General features: G+C 42.7%; 1 protein-coding gene across 2 annotated transcripts in view; it reads right to left on the reverse strand.

The window, feature by feature from the left end:
• Nucleotides 1-4,882: 4,882 nt before the first annotated feature.
• ARHGEF12 (Rho guanine nucleotide exchange factor 12) overlaps nt 4,883-16,502 on the reverse strand; it is a 116,483-nt gene continuing 104,863 nt past the window's right edge. For both annotated transcript variants that reach the window (XM_080930232.1, XM_080930231.1), the window contains 11 exons: nt 15,824-15,901; nt 14,665-14,740; nt 14,015-14,182; nt 12,606-12,693; nt 11,841-11,927; nt 11,648-11,727; nt 11,162-11,395; nt 8,656-9,126; nt 7,623-7,939; nt 6,330-6,399; nt 4,883-5,848 (listed from right to left, as the gene is read on the reverse strand). In XM_080930232.1, coding sequence (XP_080786358.1) covers nt 5,838-5,848; nt 6,330-6,399; nt 7,623-7,939; nt 8,656-9,126; nt 11,162-11,395; nt 11,648-11,727; nt 11,841-11,927; nt 12,606-12,693; nt 14,015-14,182; nt 14,665-14,740; nt 15,824-15,901 — 1,680 coding nt within the window. In that variant the 3' untranslated portion in view covers nt 4,883-5,837. The remainder of the gene's footprint in view (nt 5,849-6,329; nt 6,400-7,622; nt 7,940-8,655; nt 9,127-11,161; nt 11,396-11,647; nt 11,728-11,840; nt 11,928-12,605; nt 12,694-14,014; nt 14,183-14,664; nt 14,741-15,823; nt 15,902-16,502) is intronic.

Raw genomic sequence — 16,502 nt, forward strand, 5'->3', positions numbered from 1 at the left:
CCCCGTCAGCATGTATTTCTTGGCATCAGCAGTATTGTCTGGGTTTGGTGGCTGTATATGAAATGGAATCCAGGTGGGGCTGTCTCTGGATGGCCTTTGCTTCAGTTTCTGCTTCAAACTTTTCTCCCTATTTCCTCCTGCGGATATACTGGTTCCCTTATCTGAGGACTGAAGTATCTGCACTTCGGTCTTCCTTCTTCTTGAGCTTCATGTGGTCTGAGAATTGTATCTTAGATAATCCAAGCTTTTGGACTAATATCAACTTACTGAGTGCCTAACATATGCACATTTTTAAAGATACAAAATGTGATGCTGAGGTGACCATGGTTTTCTTTCTCTAGTATGTGTTTGATCAAGTACGTGTACATGCATGTGAAGCTTGAGGGTGGAATTATCTTCACTCAGTTCTCTACCTTATGTCCTGCAGCAGGGGCTCTCAATCAAACCCAGAGCTGTGATACGGCTACTCTCACTAGCGAGTTTGCTAAAACAGTATCTGCCTGAGGTTGAAATTATATGTAGGCTGATAGCCCACCTGGCATCTCTGTGGGTTCTCAGAAGCCAAACTTGGCCAGCGATTTCTTAATCCAAGCCATCTCCCCAGCCCAGCCATCTTGTGTGTACGTGTGTTCGGATTATGTTTACTTAGTCCATTGTCTTTTAAGGAGTTTTGCTTTGCTTTAGGTTTATTGGATTTGAAACTGAGTCTCAAAAATCTGCAGTCACACAAATGGAATTTGATAGTTTTGTAATGGTTCGCATTGAGAGGTCTGTGTGAAATTTTAATACCTTTACACAGCTTGTTACCTTATGGGTAAGGGTGATCTTTTTTGAATGTATAATAAACTGGCTTTAGACTCAACATTGCCTATGGGCATCTGGGTCCATGTGAGAAAATAGAAATGCAGAGGCAAAACCAGTCAAGATCTCCTGACAAGGGCAGGAAGGGGTGGACTGAATCCCGACAGCACTGTGTGGCCTGTGTACTTCCTGGCTATGTCAAGGAGTCAACAATTACTTTTTAAAAAACGACTATGACAGGAACACACGTGTATGGGTGCCCCCGAAGGCCAGATGGGGGCATCAGACCCCATGAAGCTGGGGTTGCAGATGAAGATAAGCTGCCTGTTTTGGTTCCTGGGACCAGAACTCCAGTCCTCAGGAGAGGCAGTACATGTTCTTAAGCTGAGCCATCTCTCCAGCCCCACAGGAGCAGATTTCTATCAGAGCTTAGAGTTCGGTTACTGTAGACGAATCTTTCTCATTTCCAAAAGACTTAACTAAAATATATTCCACAGTATTCGTTTTTTTTTTTTTTTTTTTTTTTTTTTTTTTTTTTTTTTGTTAAGCATCTTATTAGGTCTTTCGGCCAATGTGCCCCAGAATGTGAAAACTAAAGCACTATCCCCAGAATAAGTGAAATTACACCTACACTTGATAATACAGAAAATGCCAAAGCTAGTTAGCCTTCTAAATGAATGGCACCCAGGAAGAGTCAGGACCACTTTCTAAGTGTGCTACAGAAGCTGGCACATGAATCTTATCATTTAGAAGTGGAAAACTGCAAAATCTATGTGTCATACCAAGGTTTTTTAAATGATGTAATATACCAAAATTTGCACTTTAAAGCTATTTAAAAGGGGGAGGGTCTCACTATATATCTTTGGTTGGCCAGGAACTATATAGACCAGACTGGCCTTAAACTCAAGACACGTGCCTGCCTCAGCTTCCCAAGTGACAGGATTAGAGCCCTGGTGTCAAAAGTGTGTGCTACTATGCCCCCATCACTGCTTAAAATCCAGGGACAAAGCTGGCTCATCCCCAGGGCAATGTCAGCTGTCCATACTACTGCAGAAGTTCACACTTCAGTGATCAAATGACTAGCCTCACCAACAATGAGACCACAAGCAGCAGGAAGGCCATGAGAGTCAATGCTAGGAAGACTACTGACTTCTTGACTTGGCGGCCAGGTATGATGGTGATCATCTGTGATCTCAGCCCTTGGGAGGTGTAATCAGAGAGGAGCTCCAGGCCAGCCTAGGATGAGACACTACCTCAAAAAACAACTCGAAGAAGACAAATAATTAGGAATACACACAAATAAAAAGTCACATACTCAGTTCTTTTAAGCTTATTTAATATTTGAATTCTTATTTTCTATTTTCCCAGACCCCAGAAAACAGAAAGTTTTAGATGACCCAATATTTTGTTCCAGAAACATACAGCCTTATCAGCTAATTCATAAAAGAGCTTTTTACAAAGGTGCATCTGGATAATTAGAGCGATAAAAGTCTTTTAGGCATTTCAAAATGTGATCAGTAAAAATACATGATTATTAATAAGGTTTTTTTTTTTAAAGATAGTTCCAGATTTCTCTTAAAAGCAATTTCTGTTAAAGAGTACATGATTGTATGGTGAATAAGGAAGTGAGACGTCCTAGTGGGAAGAGGCTCATTAAAAACAACCAACAGTGTGCACGCTACAGTCACCATGCTGCAGTACGTCTGCTTCGTGGGTGACACCTGGGAATGGCTGGGAGGGATTGGTTTCTCAGAAGCCCCCTTTTTCCTGATCAGTGTATTACCCAAGCCCTTGGTACCCAAGAGAAAGGCAGAATGAGAGTGTTCCTCTAAACAAAGAACAATTTTACCGATCACACTAAATGGGGGTAAACTGTCAAAAAAAAAAAAAAAGAAAGAAAGAAAGAAAGAAAGAAAGAAACCATGATCTACAAAACAGAAACTTACAATGTAAGGTCTCGCTAACTTTGTATTTAAGGCCCTATGGTGCCTTCTGTAACATAAAGGGAAGTAAGAACAGGGTAAGCTCAAGTGGCTGCCGAGAAGACTGCTTGGGCAGAGTACCAGCCTCAGGCAGCAGGCCACAGCCAGGGGCAGACTGGGAAGAAGATGACCGCATCAGACCGCACCAGGCAGCACACTTACAGCCTTTAGCTTCTACAATTCTGGCAACAAGGACTTTTCTCTTCTTCCCTCCCCAAAAGACGAAGAAACAAAATACTTCCTAAAAGAGGGCTTGTTCTTTCTAGAGGTCATTAGAAGTTGTTTAGGGAAAACAAAGGGAAAATACTCATGGAACAACCTGTCGTGTGATACAATAAATAGTTACAATGTAGGCTGTAAAAGCAGCTGAACTCCAACAGTCCAGTGAGCTGCTATGAAACTATACATGGTGGCGAAGGCCAAAGCCATCCTTAAAGTTACAGTACTTGGAGGGTTTGCTGGTTTGGCTTGGTTAGGTCTTTTCTCTGAAAAGGTGACACACCACACCACTTAGTGACAGGAGAGCCACTACGCTCACAAGAGAGCAGGGCCACAGGTGGCGCCCATGGCACACATGGCTCTCTGGCTCTGGAGAAGATGCTGAGCCCTTGCTTGCCTACTGCTCTTCAGGGCAGAACACCGCACCTTCTTGTCACCACTTTTAAGAGGACCATGACAATCACCATCTCATTCCAGAACGGGTGGAATACCTGTTGTCACCACCACGGAAGGGAGACGTAATGTCAAAGTCAAATGGATGTGATTCTAATGGCCAAAATGAAACGGAAGGCACACGAGGCCAGAGAAGAAGGGGACGGGCAAGAAGTAAGGCTGGTAGATTAAAAAAGAAAGAAGGAAAGAAAATCTCTCAAAAGTGGTTTGTTGCTATTGTTTTTCAGAATTCACTTCATTTTGAGGTTTCATCTGAAGATGTAATGATATGCAATTATTTGGAAGTACTGGAGCAATGCCAAAGAACCTTTCCAGTAAGCCCTGCTGTAACTCTGAAAGGCTGAGATTCTAAAAGAGGAAAGTAAACAACCAGGAGAACAGAGTTCCGGCTGAGCTATGCTAGAGAACCATGGCAGGATCTGTAGTGTCTGAAGTCGGAACACTGCTGTCGGATTTTCTCCTGAGAGCTACCCAGATGGTGTAGTGTAAGGCTGCCTGGAAGACACATAACCATTCGATGTCTACTTGCTTCTCCTAAGAGATACGGGGAGTTCCAAGTCCCAAACTTTACTTATATATTAGGTTCTACTCCAAAATTTCAAAGCCCCATTATGAGTTATGGTTGACTATGACTCAAAATACGATTCCAATTTATAGATGAGGTACAGGGATCCTAGCCAATTGACCTAAGAACTTAGAGGTGTTCTCAAGGGCAGAAACGAAAATCTGGACCCAGAAGATGAGCTTGTTAAGTTGTAGAGGTGTTCATAAAAGCAGCTGGGGGACTATCCTTGGCAACAATGAGCTTCCTTTGTATGTGTGAGGGGCATTAGGGGAGAATAAAATTATATCCTGACTGCCCCAAGAGTTCAGAGGCTCCCTCCTGCAAGATGTAAGCAACATGTGAACTCCTTAATAGAATTTAGATTTGACAAATGATTTTTTTTAACAGAACACTCCATAAACATATTTACCAAATGCATAAAGAAAGCCACTGAACACCACCAGAACTAAGGAGGAGTCGGGTCGGAGCTCCGACCAGCTTGCCCTCCACAGGTACTTGCCCACACTGCAGCTGGCATCAGCACCTTGGCTGCGCTGCTCACCTCTGGTCCCCCGTCCCAAGGCCAGTCCTGGCACCATACACGGGGCTATGGCAGAAGTCAGAGAAAACACTCGGGAGAGATGCGATTCGAGCAGCTCTCCTTCACGCCTTCCTCTGCCCTCCCTCGGCTCTGTGTGTGACTCAGAGCCCTTTGGCACCATCAGTGCAAAAACGGAAGAGTCAACCGTCCAGGTACTAATGTTTTACTGGCCTTACAATCAGCAGTAGCCGTTCTAGTGACAGCCGTGATTCAACTCAGTAGTGATTCAGTTTCCAAAACCTCCTCAGACTCCTCTCCCACCCACCCCACCCTTCTGCAGCACCCACCACCACTGAAGCATTCCATTTCTTTGTTCCTATTTCCTGCTTCCTCTGCAGGGAATATTTCATACAAGTGCCAGTCAGTGTATCATTTTACAATGCAGCAATACCAAGAATAACAAATTCATAATCAAGAAAATAAAAATTTGTCTTCTTCTCTCCCAAATCCCAACTATCAATAGAAAAGACAACACAAGGGAAACACACCCATTTTCAAGTGCCTGCCATTTAGTGTACTGAGGATTCCTGTTTCCTGGGATGGAACCCAGTAGGAGATGCTCGCTTTGGGCTGGGAGGAGGTCCTCCTGCTCCGAGTCCCCGGGCACACAGCCCATGTCATCCCCACACAGAAGTCATGCGGCACCTCTGTGATGACCCTCAGAAAGGCAGCGTTCTGGACAGGAGGGCTGGGTTACAGGTTAGTGAGGGCCATGGAAGTCCTCTTTCCTCTTCTGCATTGCCTGTCTACTAACCTCTCCGTCCCCAACCTGACTTCAGCTTCAGGAACAATTGATCCGTGGGTGTGCTAAATACAAAGGGCTAAAACTCTCACTACTCAATTAAAAATAAAACAAGGCAAAGTAAAAATTAAAGTGTGCTTTCAAATACGGAATGAAGTCAAATAAATACATCTGATTTTCTTTTTCTTACCTACGTACAATTTCATATCCTACACCCAAAGCTCTATACATTTGGTTTTTATTCTGAATCAAAATGCATTTCTGATCGTGAGGAGAGGAGAGTGAGAGACCTGGCATTCCCTCACTGACAGATGTGTGCAGCTGCCAGAATGAAGAACTAGTCCCACTTGGGGTACCCTGGGGCATGGCTGAGCCCAGGTGGTTCCAGGCAGATCCTCTGTCACACTCTGTGTCCACACTGGAGCCGGGATGTGGTTGATACAGGGCCGATACTCAAAATCCAACAACCTGCAGTCACCTCCAGGACACGGGGCTCTAACTTTTATCTGAGAAGGAAGAAGATACATGGAAACTCAATTAAGAGCAAATTAACATTGTGAAGAACATGTATGCAACCTGCAGGCACAGTGGAAATGTATGCAACACTGAAGTTTTGTTCACTCTGAAATCAGAAGTGTAGCCTCTGAGCCCACAAGCAGATGAGTATGAACTTAAGCACTGCACACAAGCTTAGCCACAGCCAGGGGCCACGCTGCCTTAGTGTCAGGAGAGAGTGTAGGGTTTCCCAGGCTTCTCCACTCTGCCTTCAGCTTGGAAAGGGAAGAGAGCCGAGGGTTGGCACAGGGACTGACAACCACAGCTCTTCTGAGAGCAGGAAGAGCAGAGTCAGCAAACTTGACACATGATGCTTACAAACAAGCCGTTTTTTTTAAGGACAGAAATAAAATCACGGGTTTTCATGTTGAAGAATAATAAATTATTTATCCAATGTGCTGTTAGTCAGGATAAGTTCACCATTTCACATACCTGAGAGCTTGTCAGGGAGGGCTGAGCCAGCCAGCCTTTGGCAAAGAAGAGCGTAACTTTCCTCCACCTTCTGTAACATCAAAGATTTTTCATGGGGATGGCACAAGAAAAATAAAATTTAGTTGACAATAGGAATAAAATTACTCCTTGTTAAAGGTGCATGGCCCCCAATTTCAACATCAACATGACCATTAAAGATACGGTTATCCAGGACGGAGGCTGATTTCCTTTGAATGAGTGGCCTACCTCTCCGTGTAAAACACTGGGGAACCAAGTAAAGATGAGTCACCCAGGAAAGGACCCATATCATGTGACAGATGAACAAACACAGAGGCTACCTAGATACCGGCCTTGCTGGCCACATGATGGCATACATGAAATTAAATTAAAAAATCTACTACATGGAGCTGAAAGAAAAGTTGAGACAAGCCCTGAGCTAACAGGCTTACTTCAACACTTCACCTCCCACCTGAATGACATCACGGGGATGTGTGTGTGTGTGTGTGTGTGTGTGTGTATGTGTGTGTTTCTCATGCTTTTTCTTTTTTGTAGTTGTTATTGTTTGATTTTATTCTGGATGGTTTGTCTTTTTTAGTTTGCCTACATGTTTAGTAAAAAGAGAGAAAAGGCACCGAGCTGGATAGGTGGTGAGGTGGGAAGGATCCAGAAGAATCTGGAAGAAGGGGGAAGAACCATGATCAGAAGATATTGTATAAAAATGATCTATTTTCAATAAAAATAAAATAAAATAAAATAGAGTCTCTTTCATAAATACCAGCACAGTAATGTCTTTCACTACCAATTTCCAAAAGTTCCATTTGGGCTCATGTCTTTTGCTGACAAAAACCACTGAGGTCAATTTTTACCTGCCATGGCCTCTAAGAAACTCCCAACACTACTTCATGAGATACATGTGTATAACTGAGAGGCTCCAGCAGTCAGAGCACTTCCTGGCCTTGATTCGCAGCCAAGAGCCCAGCTAAATCACACTGTATCATCCAACTCCATGGAAACCAACTGACCCAGTATTTAGTCTTAAAACTTAGAAACCCAGAAAACATGTAACTAGCTACAAACCTATAATTTTCTTGTTCTTATAATTTGTCTCAAGACAAACAGTGTGCATACCAGCTTGGATTCAGGCCTATTCATGCTTCGTGGTTAAGGAAAGTAACAATGGGTAAATACAGAACCTGGACCATCTTTGGACATCGGGATCCCATCATTCCAAACTTGCACTCTGCCAACTGTGTTCTTAGGACCAAGTGCTATGGATGCTGAAAGGGGGCGTACCTTTAAGTGTTCCAGGTCAGCCTCTATTTTATGAATGTACTCCAGGATTTGGCTTTGTGAATCTGTACAAGAAGAGGGACTCTGGATCTCAAAACAAGCATCCTCCATAGCTCTCCAGCGGCGCTGGACCAGGAACTCTGGGGTGAATGGTGAAATTGCCCCCTCAGAATGAGCATTCTGAGGGGAATGTTGCTGCTGGTGGCTGGAGTCCACAGAAGGAATGCCTGTCACAGGCTGCAGGGTGAATGAGGAGGCAACCTCCTCATCTGTGGAGCTCTCCTGCACTGCATCATAGCCATCAAGGATCAAACAGTTTCCTATTGGTGGACACAGGACAGCTTGATGAGATTAGCTATGCAACCAGCATAAGATCATAATGACAAAGCTACCACAGTGGAGGAACCGCCACCTCTCAAGTTTAGTTTTAATTCTACCAGAATTTAGTTCAGATTAAAGCCAACATTAGCAAATCTCCAGTCATTTCCGAGCAACTTCATGTTAGTCAGAGCCTTAGCCACAAAGTCCTTACATGACAACCAGAATACCACTCGCCTGCCAAACACCCGTTCCTGGGCTCCTGCTGCTTTCTCCTGCCCTGTACTCCCTAACTTCAGAAGCAAACTCTGCCAGTGCTCGCTGCTGAGCAAGGTATCCACATGGCCTTCCCCTACACTTGGGTTCCTGCTTAGACTGATGAGCCCATGTCTGCTCTTACTCTCTGCCCTGGCTGCAGCTGCCCTTTTTTGCTTCCTAATGCTTCTGACATCTGACGTTTATCACTTGCTTGCCTCTTTATTTCCCTTACTCTTTCCCTTCAGGCACTTTAGCTTCTTAGGAACAATGAAGTTTCTGGCATTTTTTCACTGTTTAATCTCCCAGCCTCTATGACGGTTTCTGGCAAAGAACATACTATCTGTTGTATGAAGAAATAAACACACATGCACACCCCTTAGACACTGAAACAACATCCATTACAGCATACAAGACAGTTTACAATAGTCACAATCAAAGTTGAAATGTGAAAGCCACTTGCCTGAGATGCGTAAATTAACATCCTTCTCTTCCTTTTTAACTGCTCCATCAGCTTCTGATGGATTATCATCACTATGTGCTTCACGGGCATCAAAAAAGTGCTCTCCACTGTCCTCCAGACCCCCTTCTGGCTCTGCAGTAGGCATCTCTGGGGTCAGGATCATGTGGTCCATTACTAAAATGTTACTTGCCTGGCTGTCTTGGGATGCCAGTGTCACTGAGTCCTGTGCAGCACAAGACTCAGTTGAAGTCCGTGGACTGTCACAAATTGCAACGTCACCAGTTCCAGTTTTAAAAGACATCTGTCCTTCCCCGGCATGACAAGTCTTAACATTTTCCAAGTCCGAGATGCCACTGTCTGCCTGCACCTCTTCAGAAGGGGGCCTGTATCTTGAGAAGGACTGCCAGTCTTCCTGAGTGGTCTTCTCAGTGAGACCTAACTGCTGTACCAGCAACTGTTTCAACAAGCCCACTAGAGATTTAGGGCAGGAAGAAGAGAAGAGGGGGAAATTGATTACCACAGCCTCACTGCCGATCGAAATCTGGCAGCTGAGTTTCCAATCCCCTCTAAAACTAAGGACGTTATCTTGATAATATACAACCAAAATATGAATCCTACACAATCATTTTTGTCTTGAAACATGCAATCAAGAATCTATCTTTTATACCACATTTAACATTAAAATGCACCTTACGAGAGTATTGCATTTTGAATAGGGAGGCCTACTATTTAGAAGTCCTAAATACACTTGACACCAAGTGCCTACTCTGCTTCAGCTAGGCCAGCAAATGCTTTTCTTCTCAAGAGCAGACTCTATATTTATAGGCATTATTTTTTTTTCTAACAATTTTCCTAAATGGTGAATGCAATAAAACCATATAGTAAACTTAAATCCCAATGATTTGGTAGTAATATATGTATGTAAGTTCCAAAGTAAGGATTCCTTAGATTTTTTTGTTGTTTGTTTGTTTAAATTACCTTACTGGTGACATGGCTTCTTGAGGATGTTAGAACTAAGATCCAGTTTACCCTTGGCTAGTCTTATGTCAAACATCTGCAGGTGATGCCAGTCCTAGGACCAAGCCATCAAGTGACCAGACATCACTAAGTCTGTCACCTCAGGATAACGCTGAATACAGGAGACTTTAAACAACTGCAACTTCCTGACTCCGCCACAGGGTTGACCCTCTGTTTCTCTAATAAAGAGCTCAGGTCTAAAAAAAAAACACTTCCCCTTTCTCAAGCACTTTAATGGCTCCCCAAAATGCCAGCCCTAAAACTCCATGTCCTGCTACTACTCCTTGGCACAGCTTGTCACTCCTTGTCTGGACTGTGACATTTTGAGTCCACGCTCCTAGTCCACACAGTGGAAGAAAAGCAGTGATGGAGGTGGGGAGGCACAGTGATCTGTGCAGCTCTTATTTCCCAGGAAAGCACTGAAACTGTCACCCGACAGCCCCTTCCTTTGCCGAAACATCCACAGACTGTTCTAAGTCTGGAGTCACTCTGTGGACGGTGCTTGTTCTAGTCTAAACCCTTTCAGCCTTGAGTCTAACTGTGACGGATGACTGTGTGAGGCACTACTCCAAGCCTCTTCCTGTCCAAACTCCTGAGCATATCTCAGCCAGTACACGTCTCAGACAATACATTTTTGTCCGTCATACTAGCTTTAAAAATCTCACATGGTTCCCTGTAGCTGGAGCAACTTGTTCTTGGACTTTCTCCACCTCACTGTACCTGAGAGATGTGTCTGTACAGCAGTTCCCAACAAGGCTGGGAGAGCTAGGGAGGGACAGCAAACAAGGAAGTGTGTGTGTGTGTGTGTGTGTGTGTGTTAGAAGCTTTTATGAAGAATATTAAATCTCCACACAAAATGCAGAGCACGTGTAATATAAAACAGCTACTAAAATTCTATGATGTTCCTGTCCATCAAATATGGAAGACATAACCAGGTATTTCAAATTTATAACAGTGGGACTTCTCATCCTATGCTTGGCCAGCTTACCTGTGCACAGGCCACTGCTCTGCTCTCTGTGCTGGAGCTATGGCTCCTGCATGTACTCCTGCTCCTACTGATTCTTGTCTGAATGGCTCTATTCTACACATTTATTTTAATCTTAATCATTCTCAAATAAGAAACAAACATAGCTTCTTCTGCTTCTATCTGCTGCTTCCCTTCTCTGACTACACTAACCCAGATAGATTTCTCTCTCTCTCTCTCTCTCTCTCTCTCTCTCTCTCTCTCTCTCTCTCTCTCTCTCTCTCTCTCTCACACACACACACACACACACAGCCTTATTATTCCTGGAATAATTTGCTTTGAAAAGTGGCAGTAGGAGCCCATTATCTTCCCGACTAGAGTATAAACTTCTTGGGGAAAAAAAAATCATAGGTTAGACTTTTGTGTATTTTCCACAAAAATGCCTTGCCTTTTCTCTCTAAAGACTTCCCAACACATCACATGACTCTGGTACTTAGCATCTCCACAAGTTATGAAAAAACTTACAATTTCTCAGTGCATCCAATGCCCACCGCTCCTCTGACATGGGCAAGTGTGGATCTGGGACTGTGACTGGATACCCGCCGTCACCCTCCTTGAGTGTCCCATTTGCATGCTGCTCCTTTGCAAACTGTGTTGCGGCCACAAAGAGATGCTCCGCCTCTGATTTTCCAGGGGTATTCAGTGAATGGGATTGAGGTTTTGATGAAATTAAGGGAGATTCTAATCCCAAAACTCTGTCTGTTCAGTGGAACAGAAAAGGTAGATTATACCTTAACAGACATTTCATTTTCAACATAAAACATTTATGGTGGGGGCAGTGGTAAGCCATATAAGCTTCAGACATCATCCCCTGGAGAACACACAGCACAGAGCGGTGCTGTGCTGGCGCAGGGAAAGCTGAGAGGTGCTGACATGCATGGTTGGGGCCGGCATAGTCATCGTTTGCATAGGTAACATGTTACATCCCACATACTTGTCTATGCAGCTTACCAGGACTGTGCAGCCCAGCGACTGAAAGGTCATGGTGCCCCACTTTTAACTTGGATGGCTCCTCTTCATCATTGTCTCCTCTGTAGAAAAGGGAAAAAGAAAAGAAACAATCCCTGAGCTTGAGCAGACGCCCAAACTTCAGCATTCAAGTGAACTGCTCACGTCTTCCCGACAGGAGCGCACCGGCACTCACTCGCAAGGTGGCGGCTGTGGGAGGGGAATCGGCTTGGTGGACTGCTCCTTCACTGACGCGGCCATTCGACAGATGAGGTCTTGCCAGCTTCAGAGCGGGTAAAAAAGATCCAGAACCCAGGAGGAAAGCAGAAACACCCGTGAATACACTTGGAATGAAAAAGAGAAAACAAAACCCAAACACCATGTGCTGCCAGAGAACATCTTTATTTTGGCACACTCTTGTAGAGATTCTAAAATATACTTTAAAGAAAATCCTAACATGAGCACGTTACCCATTTATAAGATTAACTTGGAACTTGGGAAATTGTTTTCTTTACAAAATTTACTTTAAGTAGAATAAAATAAAAATGAAAACTTCAATCTCAAAAGAAACAAATTCTTAGAGGAATGTTTCCAAAAGAATATAAGAGGAAGTACTTGATTTTACAGTGTCTTTCAGAATCTTTTTATACAAGAAAGCCTGTAGGGTGAATGGATGGCCCAGTGGTTAGAGAGTCCTCTGCTCTTCCACAGGATAGCTGTTCATCAGTTCCTGGCACCCACCCAGTGAGCACAACCACCTGTAGCATCAGCTCCAGAGGATCTGATACCCTTCTCTTCCTGCTTCTGCAGGCATCTGCATGCATGTGCACAGGCACACACACACACACACACACACACACACACACGATGGCATAAATCTTAAGAAAACAAGTATGTGGAACATTTATACTTTGGCTAATACAATATCAATTAGAGAAAGGTAATTAAATCTGATACATACACCGTCTTTTCAGAAACCGTCTGTGCTACCAATTCATAAATTTGGGCTCCATTATCTGACATGGAGATGACGAATAAAGCTTTGTTATCTAGAAAAGAAGAAAACAAACTTATTCCCACATGCAGGTGTTAATATTCTGCATCTTAATTTAGATAAAATAACGTATGCTCACTTTGAAAAACTTGATAAAGTTATAAATTTAAATTTTGTGTAATTCACTGTAAGCTACATTATAACTTAAATAAGTAATGTTTATAAAAGTCAACACAGAACTTAATTAGAAACAAAAATAAGTCAAAGTTCAAATTACTTGAAGTCTGGGGATTGAAATAAAGAGAGAGAGCACATTAAGTTGAGACAGAAAAGTAAGGAGAAGGAGAGGGGAGAAAAGTAGGAATAGGACTAGAAAGCGAATCTAACCAAAATTTTGCATTATATACACACATGAAATTCTCAAACAATAAACACAGCTGACTCATAAAAGTTCTGTCCTATAAAGGCTATGTCCTGCCAAAGTATACCGTGCTTGGAATTCTAACAAGTCTATAATTCTGAAATGAAAATGCTTTTTTGAACACACACACACACACACACACAGACACATACACACACACACACACACACCCATGCATCTATACTACTGAACCCAATGCTATCCTTCCCTTTCACGTTTCTTTTAAACTGCTGTATTTCTAAGTTGTTAAGAATGTTTGGAAAACACAACAGGAAAAAGTCTTTCCAAATTTTGCTGTCATGAAATTAAGTTATATAAAGTAGCTCATCATAATCCAGTTAAACTGTAGCTTACCACCTTAGACTGATATAAAAACAAATTCAGGGCTAGAGAAATGGTTCAGTAGTTAAGCACTCTGGGTTTCAACACCCACATGACAGCTCTGTTAACTCCAGTTCTAGGGAATCCAACGCCTTCTTCTGGCCTCCAAAGGCATCAGACTCGCCTTTGGTGCACTGACATATATGTAGCCAAAACACCCATACACATAAAATACGATCAAATTAAAACAAAAGTAAATAAATTAACCCGCCTCTTCAATTTTCGCTTTTTTTTTTTCAACACAAAAACACACCATTTAATGATAGCCATCTCACTGGGGTTACCCTCAAAGCACTCACACCTTTCCTGGTATTTAACGAACATAAAATTAACACTGAAGTAACTGTACTTACGATTTCAAATGCAGAAAACCAGTGAGAAAACCTTGCTGTCTGAAATAATTTGGAGGCGTACACTTTGAATTCGGTGTATAGACAATGGACAAATTCCATTCACATTTCCCACACACAGAAACATAACCAAACCAGTGTCGGCTGTGGTGCTTCAACAACCGAAGCCCTGCACAGCTACGCACTGAGCCCACGAGTCCGCGTCCTGCAGCAGACGCGCTCACCTGTTGCCACCTGCCGAACCAGCACCGTGCTCAGCTTAATGACAGGGCTGAAGGTGTGCTTGCTGTCGGCCGTGGATGCCAGAATCTTGCTGTGACACCTTAGCACCAGCCTGTCATCCTGCTTCTGTAGCAGCACAAGAATGTCTTCCAGCAGCAGCGTATAAAGATCTAGAAATTAAAACATATACAAACTGGTAAGTACAGAAACTTAAAGTAATATGGCAAAGAAAATTATTTCTGGAAAACCTAGCTAATTTTACAAAACAGACTTGCAAACTATCTTTTTTAAACTTCATTTTTAATAGTTCATTTTAGTATGTTTCTTGGGAGCATCATTTAAGAATTTGCAAGAACTAAAAAATAATGTTCTCTCACTGCAAGAGCCTGAAAGATACTAGCTTACAGAAAACTCAAAGACTGACCAGCAGATCGATGATGGAAATATGGCTGAAGCATGACAGTTTTCTGCTGTGCTCCTAAATGAGCATGCAACATGCTTTCCACCTCACAAATACACAACAGATGTCCCATCAGTGTGTAGGTACTGCGGAACAGCACCGCCCTCTCAGTGAAAACTGAAGATGAGGTGCTTCCCACTGGTAGGCTTTCCTGGACTCTTCGCCCCCTCACCCACAGAACACTAGACTCACCGATGCTTTTATCTCTGTTCACCTTCCAGACCAACGGCCCTTCGTGAATCATCTTTCTTTTCGTTAAATCCAAATTCTGCCGAAATAAACAGAATTAAACATGAATCACTTCCAAGAATATTTCATCAGTGGAGTCCCAGCCAGTACAACTTATCTTTTCAGAACAGTCTTAATATAAAAGGTTACTGCTACCTGTCTTGAAAATGGAACCGTCCACATTAAAATAGCCTGTACAAAACCTTCTGAAGCAGAAGCATCTTACAGAAAAGCATTCGTGAATATTCTCTCCAAACCTCCCTCCGGATGAGTGCTGGCTTATGAACAGCGTTACAAAGATCCACTAAGGATCCTTACTCCTCAGCTCAATAAACCAGATGCCTATGGTGCGTGCTGGGTGTGCACATATGGACAGGGTTTCTGAGGTTTAGAATTCTAATTCCTAGCATGCTTACCTGCTAAACCATTTCTCCAGCCTCCCAAAGAAAGTTTTAAGGGACTGCATTTGTTACAAGAATACCAAGCACTATCACTGCCAGAAACTTGCTCCTTAGTAGAAGAGCCATGGCTTAGCACTAGCATTGTGAGGGGAACTCGAATTCTTTGGAAGGTAAAGGAATATATATATTAGCATGCTTTTTTAAAAAATTACTGTGTATGACTTACAAGTTTATTTTACATGGATATTAAGTAACTCTGCCAAAACAACCACCAGTGAACTGAGATTTTAAAAAAGAAACTTAATATCCTAAAAAAATTATTAATATTAAAGTCCAGGCACCAGAAGTTGTAGCTACTCCTGTATTGGTTTCAACCCTCATGCTTTCTAAAAGGGTCACAGAAAGATTATGTTTACTCAGTGATCTGAAAAGTCCTTGTGGTAAACGTACAGAGCAAATTAAAATATTCTTGTAACTAGTGATCTCAAGTCCTCAAACAATCCCTGCCACATACTTACAGCTTCTCACAAAACACTCCTGTAACAAATATGAATGCACCCTTAACTCACAGCAGACATTCAACAAGCAGAATGAAGTCACAAATGCAGACATCTACCAGGCAGACCTCCTTCAAGGATGGCTGTTCCCACTGGGATAGTAACTCCCTGCCAGGGCTTTAGTACTTTTCCTGTATGTTTTTAAAAGATTAGATCGTCTCTCACCCTGAGTTCATCAACATTTGGGTACTCGGACAACTTGAGATTGGAGGTATCAAGGCGACGCTGATAGTCTTCTAAGCGCTGAAAATTAATCAGGATGGAGCCAAGGTTAGACTTATGCATCAATGACCTCTGTTTCTGAGTCACATCATGTCTTTAAGTCTGCATTTTACAAACTGCAATACCAACTGTGATAGACTAGCCCCCTCCTTCTTAGCAGACCTTCCCTCATCACTGGAGAAACTCAATTTCTTAGTTTCTCCCTCCTACCCAGCTGCCCCTTAAGATCTTTCATTAAACCTAGTAAACTAAGTAAGCTTATACCTATTTTCTGAGCATATAAACCATGTACACAGGACAGAATTCAGAATGTATAAAATAAAAAAAAAAAATCTCATCTCTCCCCTGACATCCTCCCGTTTTCTCTAAAGAAGCAATTCTGATGTTCATTTCTTGGGTGACTTTGGAGAAAATCCTATGCAAACAGAATACACATGTGTATGAGTTTGTGTGTGTTGTGTGTATATATACAGCCTTTTAATAAAACAAGATGTAGGAACATAATATTGGCATTCCTTGAGTGTTCCAGTACACAGTCCTCTCATCTCTTCATACAGTACACTAACTGCTGGGGTTTTTGTTTTGTTTCTTTGTCAATTTGACACAACTGGAAGAGGGAAAC

The sequence above is a fragment of the Micromys minutus genome, assembly GCF_963924665.1.
Source record: "Micromys minutus genome assembly, chromosome: 16".
NCBI lineage: Eukaryota > Metazoa > Chordata > Mammalia > Rodentia > Muridae > Micromys > Micromys minutus.